Genomic DNA, 24,237 nt, shown 5'->3' on the forward strand with positions numbered 1-24,237 from the left:
AGTAAATAAACATGTGGAAAAGCAATTAATTTCACAAGTAATAAATAGAATACAAAATTACTAACTTTTGTTTACTGAATTAGTTACCCTCTTCCAAAAAAAAAAAATTCCAGTGATAATGAAACTGGTACTCTCAAAACACTACCAAAAGACTACTCTTTAGAATTTGCTTGAAAAAAAGAAAGAAATGGAAGAAAGAGGATATAAAAACAATCCTCTTGGAAAGCATTTTGGCAACACACGGAAAAAGGTCAGATGCTCACACCCCTCAACCCAGAAATCCAACTTCTTGGAGTCTATGGAAATGGCTACATATACAGAGATGTCCATATTGTAATTATACATTTTAAATTTTAAAAACTGAATGCAACCCCAATTGCCCAAAAGAAACATGCCTAATGACTAAACATGAGCACACTGTATGACCTAGCGAAAAAATATATTATGTAAAAGCAGCAAGCTATAAATAGTACTTTCCCTGTGGGAAGCATGTAGATGAAGAGACCAGGAAGGAATACACAAATTGATAACACTATATTTCCTTGCTTGTTAGACTCCATCAATAAATCCATGGATTGAACAATAGCAGCTTTTGGGCAGAAAAAAAAGGAGGCAGGTTTCTTTTCACATCCACTTTAAGATGATGTCTAATTTTAGTCACATTAAATGGGGCAGGGGGGTACGGAGAGTCTATTTTTGGATTATACTATCTGATATGATAGTCACTAGGCACATGTGGCTAATAAACACTTGAAATGTGAGTACTCTGAATTGAGATGTGCTGTTAAGTTGAATTTAAAGACTTGGTGAATAAATAATTTTAAATATATTGATTACATGTTGAGATCATACTTACTTTTGAATATTAGGCTAAATAAATTATATTATTCAAATTTTCACCTGTTTAACTTTTTAATTGGTTCTACTCGAAAATTTAATTGTATTTAAGTTATATTTAAAATGCATTTGTGACTCATGCTAAATTTCTGTTGGGCAGCATTTGTCATAGCCAAAGGGAAGGCTGTAGTTGTGTTAGAGGAAGGAGGGATTCATGTTTTTTCTTCTTCCCATTTTTCTAAAGTTTTTGCAATTTTGTTGGAGAAAACAAAAATGCTAAAGGCAAGGCCTAGTAATCAATCTCTATCCTTCCGAATCTCAAGATGCGAAAAATGTTAGGTGAAGAGCTCTCTAGTACTCTTGGGGGAGTGAGACCTCTCTCATTCTGTATGACAGTCTCCCAGAAGGAATAATTAGATTTCTGCCCTACAGGAGCATATCATTTAATTAGGTGATAAGTTAATCACAGAAATTAGGGAGACTGAGGAGAGGTCCCACAAAAGGCCACAGAGGTTCAAGGGAGAGTTCTAAGGGAGGGGCAGTATTTGATATTGGCCTCTAAGGCAAGGAGCTGGAGACTGAGGGAAGCGGGGAACTCAGGAAATAGAGGACAGGCTGCAGGTAGGCCTTGTGAGCAGGGCTCATCAATATGGAACCCCCAAGTCACCTGGGCAGTGTGGCTGGGGTTGGACCTTGAGAAAAGCAAAGCACTCAGATATGCTGAGAATGAAATTCCTGGGCAAACAGAAGAGGGGTTGATATGGTTTGGCTGTGTCCCTACCCAAATCTCATCTTGAATTTAACTCCCACAATTCCCATGTGTCGTGGGAGGAACCTAGTGAGCAGTAATTGAATCATGAGGGTTGGTCTTTCCCATGTTGTTCTTGTGATAGGGAATAAATTTCGTGAGAGCTGATGGTTTTAAAAACAGCAGTTTCCCTGCACAAGTTCTCTTCGCCTGCTGCCATCCATGTAAAACGTGACTTGCTTCTCCTTGCCTTCCACCATGATTGTGAGGCCTCCCCAGCCATATGTAACTGTAAGTCATTAAACCTCTTTCTTTTGTAAATTGCCCAGTCTCAGGTATGTCTTTATTAGCAGCATGAAAATGGACGAAATGCAGTAAATTGGTACCAGTAGAGTAGGGCACTGCTGAAAAGATACCTGAAAATGTGGAAGCAACTTTGGAACTAGGTAACAGGCAGAGGTTGGAACAATTTGAAGGGCTCAGAAGAAGACAGAAAAATGTGGGAAAGTTTCAAACTTCCTAAGGACTTGTTGAATGGCTTTGCCCAAAATGCTGATAATGATATGGACAATAAAGTCCAGGCTGAGGTGGTCTCAGATGGAGATGAGGAACTTGTTGAGAACTAGAGCAAAGGTGACTCCTGTTACGTTTCAGCAAAGGGCTTGGCAGCATTTTGCCCCTACGCTAGAGATATGTGGAACTTTGAACTTCACAGAGATGATTTAGGGTATCTGGAGGAAGAAATTTCTAAGCAGCAAAGCATTCAAGAGGTGACTTGGGTGCTGTAAAAGGCATTCAGTTTTATAAGAGAAGCAGAGCATAAAAGTTTAGAAAATTTGTAGCCTGACAATGTGATAGAAAAGAAAATCCCATTTTCTGAGAAGAAATTCAAGCCAGCTACAGAGATTTGCATAAGTAATGAGAAGCCGAATGTTAATCCCCAAGACAATGGGGAAAATGTCTCCAGGGCATGTCAGAGATCTTCACAGCAGCTGTTCCCATCACAGACCCAGAGGCCTAGGAGGAAAAACTGGTCTTGTGGGCTGGGCCCAGGGTCCACACGTTGTATGCAGCCTAGGGACTTGGTGCCCTGCATCCCGGCCACTCCAGTCGTGGCTGAAAGGGCCCAATGCAGAGCTCAGGTTGTGGCTTCAGAGGGTGCAAGCCCCAAGCCTTGGCAGCTTCCTCATGGTATTGAGCCTGGGAGTGAACAGAAGTCAAGAATTGGGGTTTGGGAACCTCTGCCTAGATTTCAGAGGATGGAGTATGGAAACACCTGTATGTCCAGGGAGAAGTTTGCTGAAGGGACAGGGCCCTCATGGAGGACCTCTGCTACGGTAGCGCAGACAGGAAATGTGGGGTCAGAGCCCCCACACAGAGTCTCTACTGGGGCCCTCTCTAGTGGAGCTGTGAGAAGAGTGCCACCATCCTGCAGACCCCAGAATGGTAGATCCACTGACTGACATCTTGCACTGTGCACCTGGAAAAGCTGCAGACACTCAATGCCAGCCTGTGAAAGCAGCCAGGAAGGAGGCTGTACCTTGCAAAGCCACAAGGGTAGAGCTATGCAAGACCAAAGGAACCCACCTTTTGTATCAGCATGACCTCTATGTGAGACATGGAGTCAAAGGAGATCATTACAGGGCTTTTAGATTTGACTGCCCTGCTGGATTTTGGACTTGCATGAGGCCTGTAGCCCCTTTTTTTGACCGATTTCTCCCATTTGGAATGGCTGTGTTTATCCAATGCCTGTACCCCCACTCTATCTAGGAAGTAACTAACTTGCTTTTGATTTTACAGGCTCATAGGCAGAAAGGACTTGTCTTGTCCCAGATGAGACTTTGCACTGTGGACTTCTGAGTTAATGCTGAAATGAGTTAAGACAAGGCACGATTGGTTTTGAAATGTGAGGACATGAGATTTGGGAGGGGCCAGGAGCAGAATAATATAGTTTGGCTGTGTCTCCACCCAAATCTCATCTTGAATTGTAATTCCCATGTGTTGTGGCAGGAACTCGGTGGGAGGTAATTGAATCACGGGGACAGGTCTTTCCCATGCTGTTCTCGTGATAGTGAATAAGTCTTGCAAGATCTGATGATTTTAAAAACAGAAGTTTCCCTGCACAAGCTCTCTCTCTTTGCCTGCTGCCATCCATGTAAGACATGACTTGCTCCTCCTTGCCTTCGCCATGATTGTGAGGCTTCCTTCCAGCCACGTGGAACTGTAAGTCCACTAAACCTCCTTCTTTTGTAAATTGCCCAGTCTCAGGTATGTCTTTATCAGCAGCATGAAAACGGACTAATACAAGGGTGTATAGTAACTGGAAGGTTAATGTCAGGAAGGAGGCGAAAAAGCAGGTAGGTAAGCTGGGTATCTTATTTACAGAACATGGAATACCAGTCCTTACCTAAATGGGCAATGAAAAGCCCTTGGAGGTTTTCAGCAGCATGCAAATAATTTATAAGAAATTAAATGCATTTACAATTGCTGAGCCTGGAGCCTAAGGGAGACTTGGGCAACTATGGGCAACAATTTAAGATGTAGAAACTTTAAAAAGATAATTGCCCAAGTTGGAGTCTGACTAGCTAATATAACCTTAATGAGTAATGAGGAGAAGTGGATAGGGCTATAGTTTACATTTCATTTAAATGACAATCCCTCTAGCAGCTCAGATATGCTATAGACATAGGTTACCGAATGAACTGTCAGCCTTAAAAGCATCAACAGGAATGAGCCATCTCCCAAAATAATGTGGCCAGGTTGATGGGGGATTCCTCCCCTCAGTTAATAAACATTCACTATGCTCCCTACTATGTGCAGGCACTGAGGGAAGAAATATAACCAAAAGGAGACATTCTCCCTGCCTTCATGGTACTTATTGTAGTGTAGTGCCAGCAGACAGTCATTGAATAATCACACAAATATATGTAAAACCTCATATATTAAGTATAATATATAAATGTGTGTACATAAAAGTATAAATGCTATGAGAGCCTTTATCCTTAAGAATCATGTTCCCTGCCATAAGGGAACTATTATATTTGGTTTCAACATCTACCTGTTAAGAAAACCAGATTTTAATGGAAATGAAACTGAGATTAACTCAATGTAAAGCTCTTATCTGATGCTCAGCATGTTATCTCATTATTGTTAATTGTTAGATGTAATCCTCTTTCCCAACAACAGAGCAAGACCCTCAAGGGTAGACACCATCTATTATGTCTTTTAACCTCTACAGCACTCACAAGGTCTTACTTATATAGTTGAGCACATAATATTGACTGTTGCTGTTTTCTTTAATGGCTGAGCAAGCCTGCTGTTTCCTCTGGCTCTCTCTCTCCACCACAATTTACTTACTGAGAACCTACTATGTGCCAGAATCTGTGATAGGAACTGACAGAGGCAGTGCCCTCAAATTCTCACCTCAAAATAAAGAAATTCTATTTTTCTTTATTTTCATTTGAAGTTATATTCTCTCTCTCCAACACAGCTCTCCCCATAAGGGAGAAATGCAGAGCTCAACTGCCTGAGAGAGCAATGAGTTTGATAACAACAGGCACTGAGGGAGAGACTTAAAAGATGAGAAATTACTATAAACCACTGTAGAGCTACAAATGGCAATGATGAAAATAACCTACTGCTAAAGCCATCCATGATAAAGAGACAGTGTGGTTGGTTATAATCATTCTGGCTCAGGTACTGGGGCTTATGAGATGAAGGACAGAATTATACTCCCATGTAAAGGCTGGCTATCAGGTCTTGCTCCCCAACATAAGTATGGTGAGCTTAGTGCCAGTGAACCATTGTGTAACACTCCCTAGTACCCAAGCAAGGACACTTAAATAATACTTTCTATAAAAGTAACATCTCTGTTTAAAAAAAAAAAAAAAAAAAAAAAGCAGGGAGGGGGCCACAGTTGATCTTGCCCTTACTCCATTACTCTGGTTGGCTGGCTGATGATTCTAATTCCATCCTATTGTTCCCAGTGGAACAATAGTGGAACTCCACATACAGTTGAGAAACTGCAAGGAACACAAAAGACTCAAACAACAGAGTTCGAGGGTCTACTTGCTAACTCTGCGACCTATGGCAAAACCCAAATGAACCACCAACTGTAATGGTCTATTTTCTTGAGCTCAGAGCAACTATGTGAACTCAGAAAGAAATTACAGGCTTTAAATGATCCTTAATACCCTGCATTTCAGTGTTACCTACATACACCACCTCAGAGGATAGCATTTCTGTAGTAGCCGTGGTATGACACACTGCCAAGATTAATAGGCCTATCCAGGGGAAGCTCCCAGGACAATGACAAGATCCAAGTATTTAAGCAAGATTTCTTTAAAATATCCTTAAACTGCTTACCCATATGGTATAGGAAAAAGATGGAACTTGCAACTGGCAATCCTGAGTTCTAGCCCCTGTCCTGCTACAGATGGGATAGTGATCTTGAGCCTGTTAACAACACTGACAGGAGCAACAGCAGTAATAACTAACTGTCAAATAACAGTACCATACCTTATACAACTGCTGTGTGGATTTAATTTTACATTGCAATACAATGTCAATTATTACTGATTTTTTTCCTCAAGAAAAAGGTAATTCTTATTTTTTATTTTTTTGAGACAGGGTCTCACTCTGTCACCCAGGCTGGAGCGGTGCCATCACAGCTCACTGCAGCCTGGACCTCCCAGACTCAAGTGATCCTCCCACCACAGCCTCCCAAGTAGCCAGGACTACAGGTAAGCATCACCACGCCCAACTAATTTTTGTATTTTTTGTAGAGATGCAGTTTTGCCATGTTGCTTAGGTTGGTCTCAAACGCCTGGGTTCAAGCGATCCACCTGCCTGTCTCCCAAAGTGCTGGTATTACAGGCATCAGCCACCATGCCCAGCCAACCATTTTTTAAAATGTTTAATTTATAGTAGAAATACAGAAAACAAAGGGTAAATAGAGTTTGGGTCCCACATTTAAAGCTTTCTTTCTTTTTTACACAAGTATCCCCTATTATTGGTTAGGATCCAATTCAATTAACATATTGCTTTCTCTTTAAAAAACAAAAGGCTTAGGACGCATATGACAGATAATCCAAATGCTAAGGGAGAAGTCAGCTGAAACATAAAGATGCTTAAGTCAAAGGAGACTGGAACACAGAGAGACCCAAATCAAAGGCTTTCCCTTTAAGAATCTAAGTTTCCCAAAACTCACATGGTAAAATAATCATTTCATGATTATTTACATAATGTCATAACCTTAATTACCACAATCTAAGAATGAGCCTATTTCCTTTAGTTCAAATACCACACTTAAAAAAACGCCAGGTTTAGTGAGAACTCATAAGTCTAAGGGACCAAAATATTCTGTTAGACTCACGGCACCTATGAAACAGCGCTGGCAGCTTGCTTTTTAAAGAGGAAGAGGTTGAGAGCTTATAGACATTTCCTTCATTCACTGTCAGTAGGACATATTTGGATTATAACACAGGATAGGAGGATTCTGAAATTAGAATGGTATCTAGTAAATTCTCAAATTGGGGTTTTGTTGACTGGCTCTAGAATCTGGTTCCCCTGGACCACTCCTCTCTCCTAGTCCTGCTACTTTTCTGCCGGCATCTCCTGCCACCATCCCTTCACTCATTCCACTCTACCCACTCTGGCCTCTTTGTTTTCCCTGCCTGGCCCAGGAATGCTTACAGGTTCCTGTCTCAGTGCTACCACACTTGCATTCCCTCTGCCTGGAATGCTCATTACCAGACAGATGCACTACTCTTTGCTTCACTTTGTTCAAAGCTTTGCTAAAATGTCACCTTGCCAGCAACACTCTTCTTCTCTGCCATAATTAAAATTGCAACTCTTCTTCTCTGTTTTTCTCCATGGTACTTACCTGACATAATACATATATTTTAAATTCTTACTTCATTTTTTCATCATTTCCTCATCAGAGCAAGAGCTCCTGTTATTGTCTGTTTTGTTTACTGCTGTATTCCCAGTATCTAGGATAGTGCCTGGCATGTAGCAGACCCTCAGTAAGTATGTGCTGAATGGCATGAATGAGTAAACAAATGAGCCACAACAAATGACAAACTATTCCATTTGTAAGACTACCAAATTCAAACCTTTAACTTCCTTGAAGAAAGAAAGGAGAAAATAGGATTTAGAATAATGTAATTATAAGGACTTAAGGAAGAATGTTATGGCATTGTAAAATAGGCTGGATAAGGAAAAGGTATAGTTGTGATCCTATGACCCACCTCTCCCAATGTATTCAAACTTAAGAATGCCTAAGAATCATCTGACTGCTTGTTATAAATACAGATTCCCAGGTTTCCATCCAGAAAGGCTGATTCAGTAGTGAATCTTATGTGGGTGGTCCGCAACTCACCCCTTGAGAAACATTGCCCCAGTGCCACTCCTGGTTAGGTGAGACTTAGGAGAAGGCAGCTCTTTTCCATATAGTTTACCAAAGCAATTTTAATTGATACTATGGTACAGGAATAAGCACCAACTGTCAACAGGTAAAAGAAGCCTAAGAGATAATCTTTGGCATGTGTTTACTTTGACTAAAGGGGTGAGTCTGTCTCTAGTCATAAAGATTTCCGTGGTACTTAGTGTTGTACCCAGGAAGGTTGTTATTCCAGGTAAGTACCTTGGTTTAAGGTCATTAAATCAAGTCCACACTAAGTAGGCTTAACCCATGGCAAATTCTGGTTTTGCAATACCAGGTATGTACATGGCCTGTTTTGTTCTTTATAAAGGTCAGAACTTCTCCATGTTTACGCCACATGGAAAGCCACACCTTAGATAAAGTATAGAGGCCATAACTTACCAGAGTGACAATATAAAAAATGAAAGCATAAGGGTTCCAAATTTGATCTTGGATAACCAAACAAATCCAGGACCCCCACCACAGAACTAAATCAAAGTGCACCCAAAAGCAAAGATTGTTCTTAACAGAATAGTTCCTTCTTTATAAAACACTGGATCACTAAAGCAAAAACATAGGTCCTCTTCCCAGCTTGCCAGTTATTCCAATGAATTGCTGCAGACAACTACACTCTCTGTCAAGGATGGAACTAGCCATGCAGATGTTTTCTCCAAATTCCAGGGAGTGACCCCAACCCATAGGCTTTTACTCAAAGCTTCTAATTTTGTTTTTCAAATGTAGAAACAGCTGGTGCCTAGCCCTCCAGGGAAAATGCTAGGTTCCAGAAGGGAGTGGGGAAGAATGGTTATTTTTTTTCTGTTTCACATGAACATGTCTCTTCACTCAAGTCTTTTGTCCCACAGCTTAAAATGATCTTTATACGCCTTGGAAATAACAATTATTGGGGCTGGAAAATCAATGGTGCCCAGGTTGTCTTTCACATACGTTACACACATTTCTGCAAGTGCTCATTTACAATAAGTATTAACTTTGAACCATAGGAAAGGAATTCTCATGGAGGTCTAGGGTATTAATGACCTCTGGAATCTTTACTGTTATCCCAAACGAACTCTTGGCCACTCTTTATACTATAGTGTATAGTTATAATTTCTTGAATTTATTACAAATAATACAAATTTTAAAAGATAACTCCTACCATTATCTCACAAATAGCTCCATTATATCTGACATATTTTGTTAAGGATAAACTGGAGTAGGTAAGGTGTGCAGTGATCCTCCAAACAGTCAAAAATAAGGCAACCATGCTACCTGAATATCTCTGACTACATTTCCTTCCCAATAGGTGAGTGCTCTGCTAAGCTCTGCAACAAGTTCCAAGCTAGTAGTGGCCAGCTACTCAGCTTTCTCAGGAAACTCACCTTCTCTCCTTGGAGTGATGGGACTGAGTCCCGCAAACTGTGAAAGCTGTCTTTGATGTGGTCCCTACGTTTTCGTTCCAGTGCATTATGATGAGCCCGTTTGTCAGCCTAGAAGAATGGGAGAAAGAACACATTAGGAATGTCACTCCTTTTGCTTGGTACAAGGTGGGTGGGGTACAGCCTGGAAGTACACGCTGTCAGCACTGTCCCTGGCGAGTGGACTGGGAAGGATTTCTCAAGGTGGGCAGTTAGGAGTCTCCAGAATTAGGCTCTGCTAAAGGGGGAGAAAGGGGTGAGCAACGCTTGCGACAGGAACATCCAAAGTAGCTCGATGCATCCAGCTCATGCATAAGTAAAATAAAAGTTATTCAGGGGGACAAAGTGTGACTCTCCTGTAACATCAGTGGTCCCCCCCAACTTGCTTATGTGACAGAAGAGCCACCAGTCTGTGGTTAGGAAGTGACTAGAGAAAGCTCCAGTGGCCCCTTCTTAAGATGTGATCACCTCCACTGTAAGAGATTCCCCAGATAGGTGTCCAGGGGAAGAAAGAGTTAAGTCACTGGTGCTTCTTTAATGTGAAACCATCACCATGAGTCCCAAGCCCACTAAAAGGCACTAGTTTAAGACCTTCTCACCAAATCATACAATAGAAGCTAAAACCTCTATAAAACCTAGATGCATTAATCTGAGATCATTATGACAGAGCTGATAAGATGACAACTGAATTCTGAGTTCCTATTTTTTAAAAGTAGATCCAAGGTGCTATCCTGCCAAGGGCTTCCTTGCACACAGGCAGTGCCTGACAGGCAGTTCTTAAGAGGGCACAACTTCTGACACCACATACTCAGAATAAATTATCTCAGGTACCTGTGGCAGGTCAGGCTAACTGGCAGTATCTAAATATCCAAGTCAAAGCCTTAGCCTGCTTGGAATCACAAAGAACAGTCAGCTGGAGATGGACCAAAACTGCCAACACCAAATCAGGAATGGCAAAATGCTCTGGCTTCAGGCAGAAGAGACAGCGCTGGAGAGCATGGTAAGAGCACTTCAGCAGGTCCCCATCAGAGGGGTCTCCCCTCCAAACGGAACACAAACAACCCAAAGCAAGAAGAACTTCATCACACCTACACTCTAGGAATTACGGAAATTATGCTCTGAACATTCACCTTGAATGCACAAGGTTGCACTGAGCTAATCTAGAGAGCCAGTCTGTACTGGGAAGTTCAGGTAGCTTAAATCTACACAAACAGAGGGCCAGAAATTCAAAAAATGGAACAGGAGTAAATAACTTGGCTTAGCACAAGAATAATGCTGCCTCACGTGAATCCTTGTACTAGAGAAGATGTACAGACAAAAATCTATCAAGAGTTGTGAAAACGAAAGGACTTGAAATTCTCCTGTTATTTAATCCTAAAAGTCCTAGTCATTACAGAGGAAGAGGAGACTGGGAGCACCTGTAGTCATCTGAGTTACTTCCTGGTCTCTTAAACTAATACCTCACCTACAGCTCTGTTGAACTGGACATGTGGTTCCCATGACAACCATGGTTCTCCATAGCATATCTCTCTTTTGGGGGCAGATGCCTGGAGCACTTCTAAAGTTGTCCTAATCTTGTTAAGTCTGGATTCACTGTAAAATGAATGTTTACTGAACTATAGTGACATGAAATATGAAGCTGAGAGGACAGTCAAGTTTGGAACACCACGTAACCTGAGGGTAGAGGTAGGTACTCTGTATCATACAACTTTAGCGCAAAATTATAGATGCCTTCTAACAGTAGCATGAAATAGTGCGACAGAATTGAACCTATTTAAGTATCTAGTCCTTTTGAACTTACTGTTGTTCCTTCTGATCATCTACATAAAGATAAGTTGGGCTGGGACTATACCTAAGGAGCTTAAAGGCCAAGAGACAACATTTGGCCACTCCTGTTTGCTATATACTACCTAAGGTGGTTTATTTACATGCAAATTAATCGCCCATCTTTGGTCTCCAGAGCAGCCCAAGATACTCCTGTCTACTAAATCACCCTGATTCTTGGCCCTCCTCCCAGCTAAGAGCTGTGCACCAGAATTACCCACAATCCCTCTTGTTGATACAAATAAAATTCTAATTGTCTGTTTTCTTTCTGGGAGAGCCCTGCAAATCTCAAACAGCTAGAATGAAGTTGCACTTGGTTTCACGTGGACCTGCACTAAAGGGGTGGAGCTAAGTATAATCTAACACCAAAATCATCCGCACAATGCACTACCCCCTCCCATTCACTGAGCTCTGAAAGGACTCAAATGGACAAGTCTCTCGGTTGGAGGATTGTAAGTGAACTTGGCTGTAGATCATGAGCAGAAATCTTGGCTTCTCATCTGGGGAGCCAGCCAAGTTTGAGAAGTTGGCTCAACAAGGAAAGGCAGCAGTCCACTGCCTGGTAGAAAGCCTGGGCTGGGGACTGTTGTTCTCAAAGTAGTGGATGGAATTTCTGTAGTGGTTCCAGGCCCAATTTAACTAGCAGAAGAGTGGAATCTTACACCAATCCCTGCTGCCATGTCCATCCCTGAGCTACTAGTGGAGTCAATTTTAAATCTCTCAGAGACAATGGCAAGGATGTATTTTTCTCTTCCCCAAGCTTGATTTGAAAGAACAAGTTAAAAACATGCAGAACTAACAAGCCTAATTCCAGGCAACTCTGAATTAAATGTTATCACTAATGTTTTGAAAGAGCACATGAAAAACAGAAAAACCTTTACACAAGGCTGAGAATTCTCTGTGGGAAACATTTCCAAACCACAGATCCACCCAGACTGATAACACTGCCCGTGCCTCATCCCCACCTCCATTGGAGGACTAGTTTGCAGGCTTTATCACTGCCTTGTTAACTGTCTTTGCTTGCTGGCAACCCTTTTTGAGAGGGCCAAGATTTCAGAGTTGAAGAAGAAAAACTGGGTGAAGACTCCCAGTGTAAGGCATCTAATATCCTCCCCCAAATGCAAAACTGGTTTTAAAAAACAAGGCCAAACAATTGTCTTGAACAAATAAAACTCTACTCAGATGAGCCTGTACTGAGAATGATGTTCAGTAATGAAAACAAATGGTACGGAAAACCCCCTTGTGGAATTAATTAGGCCCTATTCTAGGAGACCAGAGGTATTCTTGGACTGTACAGCAGGCTCCCAAACATCTCCCCTACACATCCTATGGGAACAGTGGCTGGATGCTGCCCACTCTTCTAGTACGCTGGATTTGTACGTCTGGATGTCTGCCAGAAAACCCTTCCTCCAGGGCATCCCTAACAGAAATACTAAGGGGCTATGCAGTGGTCCACAGATGCTCAACAGAAACTCCCGCACCAAATCACTTCCAGCTTTGACATCTCTGCCAAAGTTTTTATTCAGCCTCTCAGTTATATTTCTACCCAACTTTCCACACTGGTAAACAGAATAAAAATCTTCACCTACAATTTGTCCATCTTTGACACTACCAAGCACGTGTATCTTAAGTGTTGTTAGATGTTGAAGGCAAACATTATTTTGTTAGCCAAGAAGTTGCTACGTTGGCAAGAAGTCATCTAGGCTAAGGAGGTCTGTTCAAAATTGAGGGAAATCTCTTAAAATTATTTCCTTCCAACTTACTGCAGAGAGACTGCATCTTTGTTCAAGGCATCACATCAGTCAGTAATCTTATTTCCTCCAAGTTCTAGGCAAATAGCACGGGGAAATAAACGCTTCATTATTCCAGGATGCACAAGGTTCTCCAGAACAATGCCATGTCTTACAGGCTACCTGACAGCCAACCCCACCTATAAGGGGAACCATCTCAATTCTAATACAGAAAATTATCAGCATATAGGGAATTAGTTGCCCACTCAATATTTACCACCTTTACAAAATGTGAAGGTTGTATTTTAGAGGGAAGCTTGTGTTGCTTATGATTCTTATCAAGCTATTCTTATTAGAGACTAAGGACACGAGAATACACAGACCCAAAAATCTCATCCGAAAAGATCTATTTCTTACTTCTGATAGATAAGAACAAGATAGGATAAAGTTCAATTTCTAAGCAACTTAAAATATTCATTTTAATCAACCCAAAAATTATAACATAAAATAATAGGCAGGTAGGATGGGATAAACTCACCAAGCTCCCTAAGAGAAAGACATGGATTTCAATTTTCCAATACCTGTCCTGCTTGTAGCTGATTGCCTGGTATACATTTCCAACATTATCTAATGTATGTATTTGTTTTCAAACTTTTTTCTTTTGGTGCCTAAAAGAACTGGCAAATGCTATAATCCAAACAGGGCCTCATACTATAGCCATTTCAGAGAAGGATGCCTTGGTCAGGAAATTTTAATTAAAAACCAAGCTGAATTCTTTGACCAACTATTTCACCGTTACTGGCACCTTGGAAAAATTCTTTTAGACATAAGAACAACTTTTACTCTAACACAGGCACATTTAGGAACTAACTCTGGCATTTGTTATCACTGTAAGCATCACTGTCAACACTCTAAGCAGAGAAAAAGTACATGCATTGTGCAGCACTTTTGCCATGCAACTGACTGCAGGTAAAACAGACAGTAGTTTCCTGAGTGAATTCCAATCTCGGAGGCTACCAAGCTCGTTCTCTTCTGAATATTCCTAAAGAAGCAAAGAGCTCTGAGAAGTTAAAAATATTTCATGCCAGAAAGGTCCAGAAGTGGAATTGCACAAATCTGTTTTCAAACCCCTCACAAGTATACTGCAACTGCAACTCAGTCAGGTGCCATCAAGGATGGTCACTGGAAAAAAACTTGCATTTCCTGACCAACACACTAACCCATACATTTCTTGTATACTTTCACTCTTTCCTAAAGAAATTTCCCAAACAGAAATAAAGCAAAAGGAAGCCCTTGCAATATAATATACCTGTCCCACAAATTTATCTTTAAAATGCAACCTCTTCCCTCCAAAATATAATAAAAATAACATCAGTGGGATTTTGCGATGTACTGAATTTAGTAGTAAGAATACTCTTTGGGGTTACTTCCTTTAACAAAGCTTACTGGTCATTGGAGAAGCTGTTTTCCGTTTGTACTGAAGCAATAGAAAAAAGTATTTGCCAAATCAGTTTCACTTTCTGTTAGAGTTAGCCTAACTGTTCTCAGTATCTTACATTTCTCATGTAGTAAGGCCTATATATTGTAGTGACCTTATAAAACATACATGAATTTTTTATATTAGGATCCACAGAACCCTTTTCAAATAACTTTTTCAACATCTTCTGTAGTCCTGAATACCTAAGTATTTGGTTGTTCACAGTCCACATCTTTTTTTAAACCTTTTTTCTAAGGCAAAACTTAAGAATAGCTCCCTCTTAAATTTTAAAAAATATATTTATTATCTATATTAAATATTGAGGAGTAAGCAGATGCATTCACAGAGGGGAAAAAATGGAATCCTTTTTACCCTACACAGTCACAATAGTTGTTTGATATACTATAAAATTTGTTTATAACACATCTGCTTTTTCTCTCCATGCTGTTGTAATTACATTGTGCAGAGTAATATTTAGAAATCTCAACAAATAGATGTGTTAAATTAAAAACAAAGTGTCAAACCAACTTCCTTTGCCTACCCCCAAAATCAAAAGGAAAAATCCTAGGCACCTTAACAGCAAACTAAAAACATCTAGACAAAACAATGAGATTAGCATTCCAGGAAAGCAGAAACATTATAATAATTTAATAACAAATTTATATCAACGATCATATGGATGAAAATTTTGAAAAGCAGAAAGCTTTCAAGAACTGCGAGCCAAAATTTCACCAAAAAAAACAAAAACAAAAACAAAAAACCACAACTTTCTCTTACTGGGAAGTCAGTATAATTTCAATTCAAAGGATAATTCTGCAAAGGAAGGCTAAACGATCCTTACCCTCCAACTCTGATCGAGCCCTAGCACAGATTTTACAACTGGAGACTTGCAGGGGAAAAAAAAGTTTTCAACAGACTAGGCCCCAAACACGAAGGATAAAAGTAAATGTGAAAAAGGAATTCAATTTTCAAATATATGCATAAGTATATGAGAATACTTCAAGGATAAATAAAATAAAACAAATTATCTTTAATGACTATTACCCAGGGATAATTTTTAAGACTTCTGGAACAACTACATCCCCGGATTTTATGGAAATATCAGCTCTCAATAAATAAGTTTTCTTAATGCCTATCTGCTTAGACAACCTGCACAATCTTTGCTTGCTCTAATGAAGAGCAGGTATAACTGAGATGGCTTGCCTTTATCCTGTGGTTATCAAGTTCTTATACCAGAGGTATCAAAGTGACATCCTGCAAATTCTAACAAGCCCCCAAACAGTTGTTCCACACATCATTTCAAAAATCAGAAAAACAACATAAAGTTTTAGATTTCTAATCTTTCTTAAAAAATAGGAAGATCGGCTGGGCGTGGTGGCTCATGCCTGTAATCCCAGCACTTTGGGAGGCCGAGGCTGGCAGATCACAAGGTTAAGAGATCGAGACCAGCCTGGCCAACATGGTGAAACCCCGTCTCTACTAAAAATACAAAAATTAGCTGGGTGTGGTGGCACGCGCCTGTAGTCCCAGCTATTCGGGAGGCTGAGGCAAGAGAATCGCTTGAACCCAGGAGGCGGAGGTTGCAGTGAGCCGAGATAGCGCCATTGCACTCCAGCCTGGCGACAGAGTGAGACTCTGTCTCAAAAATAAATAAATAAAATAAAATTAAAAATAGGAAGATCTGGCAATACTGACCCTTCACTCCTACGTAACAAACCACTGGAGTTCAGTAGTGCTGACTTTTGAGAAGAGGCACTGCTCTCCAGTACCCAAGCCCTCACCTCTTCCTTCTTTATTCTTTATGGCCCTCATGGGCATTTGAACTTTTTACCCCCATCCTATACATTTCTTACTGCTCCCAACTATCAAATATTAGACACTCTGATATACTTATTTCTCTTCCCCTCACTGATTCTGATTTATTCTGTGTGTATTCTTTTTTCCCTCAAATCTATTCATGAAACATCCATATTACTGTCTCAGACTCCAAAGACATGAAATTAGTGCTTATCTAAATCCACAGAACCATCTACTGAGAACATTAATATCAAAACCCTAAGAAATTATTGATAACATTATATGGTCTCATCCATCACCTTTCAGCAAAGCTGTCTCTGCAATGCCACTTTTCTTCAGCTATTTTTTAATTTTCTTTATACCTTTTCTTCAAATACAGAGAATCAGACCATAATAACTTTATGTGACATTTTGATGATGTAACGTTTGGCTCCTCTACATTTCCAATTTTTGCGTTAGAATACCATGTTGTGCTAGATTCTACGGGTCTACAGCAGTCACATGACTCGGTTAAAGGCGATTACTGCCTGTGGCTTCAGCTTCACACAATTATACAGATATGGTTTAAAACCTACTTGTTCCTAAATAAATCTTCTGACCACTTTGCCCTGAAATAATACTACCAGACCAGAATGCTGCATTTCTCATTTCCACTTACATAGTGGCATCTGGATCCCCTATCTGAAAACTACAGAACAATTCAATTCTTTGCATACAGCTCCTCTTACTCACCTAGAATCACTGAACTTATCACCTGAGAATCTAGAATAATGGGATTTGCAACCCCCCACCCTCCAGAACCAGGCCCCACCTCACCTTAGTGGTTAACATTAGAGTTTACTACAATATTAAAAGTAATAGTACGATCTCTTTTTCTCTCTGACCCCAAAAAGGAATAGAACTGAACGGAAATAAAAATGAAATGGAGAGTAGGAGACGTACCGCAGATTGAAACCTCGGTTGCTCTTCCTGGAATAAGAGAGAAAAAAAATAGAAAATATAGAAGTTATTTTTACACTTAACATTCAATAATAAGAAAGAAAATGCCGGCGGCAGAGGAAGCGGAGGGTGGGGAGTCAGCCCGACACCCCTTCCTCCCTCCCCACCCCTTGCCCCCACCCTTCCACCCTCGGCGGGATCCGGTAGCGGGGTAGAGGGGTCCCGAGCGCCGCCCCTCCTTCCGGGATCCGACCTGGGCCAGAGGGGTCCCGAGCACTGTCTCCTCCCTGCAGACCCAGCTCGGGCATCTAGGCACCCCCAACCCCTCTCCGCCCTTCCCCGGCCCCCAGGATCCGCGGGTCACGGGAGGAGAGGATCGCAGTCCGAAGGGGCAGGTCCTGAACGCCGTCCCCTTCCCCTGGATCCGGACAATGGGATTCCGGGCGCCCCCCATCCTTGTCCCCCGGATCCTGAGCCGGGGAAGGTGGGAGCGGGAGGCCGCAGCACCCTCCCCCACGGGAGAAGGTGGGGGTCCCAGAAGCCGCGTGTCTTCCCCCAACCTCCACTCCCAGGAGGCCGCTCCGGCCAGGAGCCGGAGGGGAGCGAACCGGGAACGCGACGGAGGCAGTCCTGGCCCCGAGGGGAAGGGGAAGGAGGCGGCGGCAGCCCGGCCCCCTCCCGCCGTCGCCCCGCTAAGAGCCCCGGCCGCTGTCCCCGCCTGACAACCCGCACGGGAAGGAAGAAGCCCCAGGACTCACGTCGCTCTCCACCTCGATGTCATCGTTATCGCTCATTTCCTACGGCCCAGGGAGCGGCCACTGCAGCGGCGGCGGGGAGGGGAAGGGGTGAAGGGGAGGGGGAAGTCACCGACAACAACAAGCCGAGTCCCCCCCACACACACACTCACTCACTCACTCACTCGCTCTCTCACTCACACACACACACAACACGGGCAAGAACCACCTCCTCACTGCAGCACCGGATCAACGGCGGCACGCACGCCCGGTCGGCCCCCGCCACGTGACCAGGCTCGCAGCGCTGGGGCAGCCGAGACTTGTAGTTCTTGTCCGTCTGACAGACGGCCCGGGTAGCTCCAGAAAAACTACAAATCCCGGAAGAAACCGCATCCAGGCGTCGCCAGCCCGGCTTGTTGACGGAGCCCAAGGCGCCTGCGCGTCCCAGGGAGTGGGCGGGGAGAGCCGCGGCGCGGCGCCTCCTGGGAGTCGTAGTCCGCAGACCGCGAGTTGTCAGGAGATTTTCCTCCCGAGGCGGCAGAGGAGGCTGCTGGGAAGACAGGACACGTGGAGGGAGCTGGAGCTCCTGGAGCCGGGCACCGTCTGCGCGCTGGACGCCGGGCCCAGGGGACTGGGTGGAGTCTCTGGGGGAGTAGCCGGCTGTCTAAATAATGCTGCCTCTCTTTGGTGTGACTGGTTATACTTTGTCTTCTTCATACGGAGTGGTTCCGTTTTGCGCCTAGGGGCGTAACCCGCCCGGGAGGGAATCTGGCTGCGGCGGACCAGGGGGCGCGGCTTGGGATGCCTGCGCGAACCCTCGGGGGCTGGTGGGGAGGTGTCAGTGGCAGGTGTTTCGTGGTGCTACTGGACAGGCAGAATGACGGACCTCGCCGGGCGACCGCTCCCAGCCGCGAGAATCCTGTATTCGTTTATCTGGGAGTGACCATCCTCGCTACTCAGCTACTCACGTGAGGCTCCAGCGTTCACACAACGCGAACCCTCAACCACTATGGACGTGGAAGTAAAAGCCCCTTCAGAGTTTGTTGTAGCCCAGGCAGTTTAGGCAATATCCCAGCTCAGAGTACCATAATTAAGATTGCAAAAAGGATCAATATGGGAAACTTTTGCGGTTCCCTGTCCAGTTAAAATCATATACTGTGGCATGAAGTGTAATCACATCCATTCCACCGATATTTATTGAACACCTAACATGTGCCACAAGGGGATGCCATAACGGATAAGACCAAAACCATCCCTGCCTTCATGCAGCTCACAGCTGTGCAAGCAAGCGTGCCGGTCCTGCCGCCATTTTAAGAGTGTGCAACAAGTCCCATGGGAAGGAAGAAAACCATAAGAGACACTTTCCACCCTGAGACAAAGTACCCATACTACTCCTTTACATCTGGTCTCCAAAGTGAATGACATCTTGAGCTTTTCCCATGAGTTACTGATTCCCGGATGAATACCATATTATCCCTGACTTTTGAATGTGGAAATTTGGGGATATGTCACACACAATTCTTGTGACACACATTCCTCAACGTGAGCATGTCATCCATGCTGAAAAGACAAATGTAAATGTGGTAATTTTTCCTTTACATTTTTTCCTTTAATATCTGTTGTATTTCTTTCTCTCTCTCTCTCTCTCTTTTTTTTTTTTTTTTTTTTGAGACGGAGTCTTGCTTTGTCGCCCAGGCTAGAGTTCAGTGGCGCGATCTTGGCTCACTGCAACCTCCCTCTCCCGGATTCAAGCGATTCTCCTGCCTCAGCCTCCCGAGTAGCTGGGGCAGGCGCCCGCCACCGCGCCCAGCTATTCTTTGTATTTTTAGTAGAGACAGGGTTTCCCCAACTTGGCCAGGCTGGTCTCAAAACTCCTGACCTCGTGATACACCCGCCTCGGCCTCCCAAAGTGCTCACGTGCTCACGCCTATAGCGTGAGCCACCGCTCGCGGTCTAATATCTGTTGTATTTCTTATTCAGTGATCCAGTCCTACTAAGTCTGCACATCTTTGCAAGTGAACTTACCTTTTCTACATGCTTTTGTCTCATAGTGTTCCTTTCCTGCTGAGTTGGGGAGACAGATACAAGCAGACCATTATGTGATAAGAGCTGATGGGCTATTGGGGAGACAGACGGCCACTTTTGAGTGAGTTAATTAACTGGATACTAGAAGTTAAAGCTAATTGATGATTACAACAGACAGTTCTTGGGTGCCTGCTATGAACAGAGCACTCTAGGCAACCCCGGCTACAAGTTAAAATCATCCTAGGAGCTTAAAAAAATTCCCATCCCCAGGCCACACCCCAAACCAATTAAGCCAGAACCTCTGAAGGGGAGATCCAGACTGAAGGATTTTTTTTTTCCAGACTGAAGGATTTTTTAAAGCTCTTCCGGTAATTCCAGTGTGCACCCAAGACTGAGAACCACAGCTATAGACGATGCCAGAATAAATAAGATAGTTTCCCATTGAATTGTATGCTTTTAAAGAGTGAATTTTATGGTATGTCAATAACTATATTCCAATAAAACTGTTATAAAAGAAAAATAAGATAATCTTTACCCATGTGGAATTTAAAACCTGACAGGAGTAAATTATCAACTCAAATAATTGTGATGAAGACAAATTATGTAAGTGTCAAACCGTTTGTATAGACAGTGAATGCTGTAAGAGCTCAGAGGAGGAAGAAGGAGTGCCAGGTATGAGGTGGGGTTGGGGAGGTGTTGGTGACCAGGGAAGTCTTCTGAGGTTGTCAGTTGCATTAGGGTAAGGGCTGGGTCTGCAAAGACCACGTAACATTTTGCTTATCGTGAATAAGGTGGACTGAGGTGAGGAGGAAAGGCTTTCCTGGTAGGGAGACTGGAGATTTTAACACATCTCCTTTTAGGAATCAATAGAATATGAAGACCTGTCAACCTGATTAAGAAATTTGACCTAATAGACATAACACTGCACCCAACAGTTGTAGAATATGTTGTCTTCAAGCACTCATGGAACATTTACAAAAATTGACCATGTACTTAGCTATAAGGCAAATCTCAACAAGTGGTTTTTTTTGTTTTGTTTTTTTTTTTGAGATGGAGTTTCGCTCTTGTTGCTCAGGCTGGAGTGCAATGGCGTGATCTCGGTTCACCACAACCTCCGTCTCCTGGGTTCAAGCAATTCTCCTGCCTCAGCCTCCTGAGTAGCTGGGATTACAGGCATGAGCCACCACGCCCGGCTAACGTTGTATTTTCTGTAGAGATGGAGTGTCTCCATGTTGGTCAGGCTGGTCTCGAACTCCTGACCTCAGGTGATCTGCCTGTCTCGGCCTCCCAAAGTGCTGGAATTACAGGTGTGAGCCACCCTGCCCGGCCAAATCTCAACAAGTTTTAAAGGACTATAATATTAGTGTATTCTTGGACCTAGTGCAATTAAAGTAGAAAAATAACAAAAAGTTAACTAGAAAAGTCTCATACATTTGGGATTTAAGAAACTTTTAGGCCGGGCACAGTGGCTCACTCCTATAATCCTAGCACTTTGGGAGGCCAAGGCGGGAGGATCATTTGAGATCAGGAATTCAAGACCAGCCTGGCCAACATGGGGAAATCCCTTCTCTACCAAAAATACAAAAATTAGCCAGGTGTGGTGGCACACGCCTTTAATCCCAGCTACTGGGGAGGCTGAGGCAGGAGAATCACTTGAACCTGGGAGGTGGAGGTTGCAGTGAGCCTGGGCAATAGAGTGAGACTCAGTCTCAAAAAAAAAAAAAAAAGCAAACTTTTAAATGACCCAAATGTAGGGATTTTCATGAGTGAGGCACATACACACAGGAAAGAACGAGGCAGATGAGAAGTTTCCTTAGTGTTCCTTTTCAGTGTTTCTCTTGAGGTGCATCTAGGACCGCAAGAATTCATTTTCATCCACACTTGAGTGTCTTTGGTAAAACCCCAGGTGAGCTTATCGGGGCTGCACTGCAAACACATCACAAGGAAGCTGGTAAGAAATACAGAACCTCAGGCCCCACCCAGACCTACTAAATCAGATCTACATGATAACATTAGGCCCAGGTAATTCATATGCACATTGGAGTCTGAGAGCTGTGATGAAGAGGGAGTGGAGTAGCCGTGGTGTGAGCAGGTGGATTCCTTCCATTATCTCTTTAGCTCTTCTACAATTTGGCTCCCACACTACCACTTGACTAAAATCACTCTTCCAGGCCACTAGCTACCACTTTGTTGCCAAATCCAAAGCCTTTATCTTATTTGACCTGATGTTGGCCATCTACGCTGTTGGCCACCCCTCTCTTGAAGGCCAAGAATTCCTGTGCTTTTCTCCTTCCCACCATCACTGTTTGCATTCCAGGGACCTTTTGGTTGGCACTTGCCTCTCTGTCTTCCACCCTCTGCCTGCTAGGACCCTCTACCTCCTGAGGCTTTGGTGACCAGCTCTCTGATGGTGACCCCAAGACCACACCTCTCTTTTTAATTCTAGATTGTTATATGCAATTTACTTCTGGACACATTTACTTGAATTATTCCACAGGAAACTCAAAACACAAGGCTTATGGATGAGTGAGAGAAAGCAAGGTTTTCTTTTTTTTCTTTCTTTTTTTATTTCCTGTGACACAGCCCTCAAGAGATCCTGAGAACATTTGTGCCAAAAGCAGGTTTTGATACAGCATTTAGAGTGTGACTCATTCATGTAAAATCAAGTATATCTGTAGGAGCATATATGTGTAGAGAAATATGTAGAATAGTATTAATCAAAAACTTTAATAGCTGGTTGGGCATAGTAGCTCATGCCTATAATCCCAGCACTTTGGAGGCTGAGGTAGGAGGATTGCTTGAGGCCAGGACTTAGAAATCAGCCTGGGCAACATAAGGAGATCTTCATCTTCACACAAACACACACACACACACACACACACACACAGAGAGAAAACATTTTAATAGTGTTTGTTTCCGAGAGGTGGGATTTTCAATGATTTTTTTTTTTAACTGAGTAGCATCATTCTCACCAAAATAGTAGAGCTATTAAAAGAAAACTGCTATCTCAATAAGCCCACTATCTTTCCTGAGCAGCAAACTTCTCAAGCCGTAACCCATAGGAAGACAGTCCTAATCATTTCCCATGTCAGTTGTGCTTGCTTTCTCTTTATCTGGGGGAAGGGGTGTGACTATCAAGGTTTCCCACAGGAACCAGCTGACACACTCAAATTAGGATTGTTTGAGTTTTTAATAAAGAGGTTGTTTGCAAATATGTGGGCAGGCTCTAAAGAAACTTCAAGGGATTGCACAGTACCATTGGGAATCTGTTCTCACCCCGAGGCCTACAGGGGAGAGGGGACAGAGTGGTGACCAGAACTGGGGGGTTGGGGGACTGTGTGTGTGGAGAGAGCCCAAGAACAAGAACTTAGACCCATAGCCTAGAGTGGTTGGATCTAGAAGGCCAAATGGAAGATCTCTAAGCACAGTGAGGGACCCTTTCCTCCTCTTCTCGCATTTTTAGAGAAGGCTGAGAACTTCCAATCTACTCTACAGGAAAGGGAAAATATGGGAGGAATACTTCTGGCCTCTCTGCCCTCTCCTTCATTTCCCATTGGTGGGTGAGTGACTGAATCATCAACTTGGTGAGTTGCAAGGAGAAACTGGTCCCATGTGGCTCAGCCCTCTCTCCCTGAGCTGTAGGGAGCTGTCCTTGGGGAAGAGGCTCCCCTCTTCTGTGGGGGGCTGTCCTTGGGGAGGGGGCTCATGTTTGCCCAGTTTTGCTATGACTGTGTGGGTACAGTTAATTCAAGAAATATTAAGGCGGCTGGGCACAGTGGTATACACCTGTAGTCCCAGCTACTTGGCTGAGGCAGGAGGATAGTTTGAGCCTAGGAGTTCAAGGCCAGCCTGGGCAACATAGTGAGACCCTGCCTCAAAACAAAAACAAAGACAAAACTAAAACAAAAAAAAGATTAGAAAAAAAAAAAGAGGCCGGGTGCAGTGGCTCACACCTATAATCCCAGCACTTTGGGAGGCCGAGCCGGGCAGATCACCTGAGGTTAGGAGTTCGAGACCAGCCTGGCCAATATGGCGAAACCCCGTCTCTACTAAAAGTACAAAAATCAGCTGGGTGTGGTGGCGGGCGCCTGAAATCCCAGCTACATGGGAGGCTAAGGCAGGAGAATTGCTTGAACCCAGGAGACAGAGGTTGTGCAGTGAGCCAAGATCACACCGCTGCACTCCAGCCTGGGTGACAAGACCAAGACTGTCTCAAAAAAAAAAAACAAGAAAGAAGAAAAAACAAAAAGAAGGCTGGGCGCAGTGGCTCACACCTGTAATCCCAGC

The 24,237-nt window shown here is 43.2% G+C and overlaps 1 protein-coding gene and 1 long non-coding RNA gene across 13 annotated transcripts in view; one reads left to right on the plus strand and one right to left on the minus strand.

Moving 5' to 3' along the window:
* The window catches only part of MAX (MYC associated factor X), a 103,091-nt gene extending 82,636 nt beyond the window's left edge, over positions 1-20,455 (minus strand). For 4 of the 12 annotated variants that reach the window (XR_004666213.2, XR_004666214.2, XM_063596250.1 and 1 more), the window contains exons 1-3: positions 17,950-18,359; positions 17,195-17,221; positions 9,389-9,496 (exon numbers count right to left, since the gene is read on the minus strand). Coding sequence is in view for 10 of the 12 variants with exons in the window: in XM_063596250.1 (XP_063452320.1) it covers positions 9,389-9,496; positions 17,195-17,221; positions 17,950-17,985 (171 nt within the window). In the remaining 2 variants the exon portion in view is untranslated. Of the gene's footprint in view, positions 1-9,388; positions 9,497-17,194; positions 17,222-17,949 lie in introns of all 12 variants that reach the window. The other 8 variants (XM_008977768.3, XM_008977766.3, XM_008977770.3 and 5 more) reach the window with 6 other exon arrangements.
* On the plus strand, positions 5-12,837 carry LOC130540785 (uncharacterized). Its single transcript, XR_008954781.1, has 3 exons — positions 5-5,699; positions 6,215-6,327; positions 9,313-12,837. It is a non-coding gene; the product is annotated as an uncharacterized LOC130540785 (long non-coding RNA).
* Positions 20,456-24,237: the final 3,782 nt, after the last annotated feature.

The sequence above is a fragment of the Pan paniscus genome, chromosome 15 (assembly GCF_029289425.2).
Source record: "Pan paniscus chromosome 15, NHGRI_mPanPan1-v2.0_pri, whole genome shotgun sequence".
NCBI classification, from domain to species: Eukaryota; Metazoa; Chordata; class Mammalia; order Primates; family Hominidae; genus Pan; species Pan paniscus.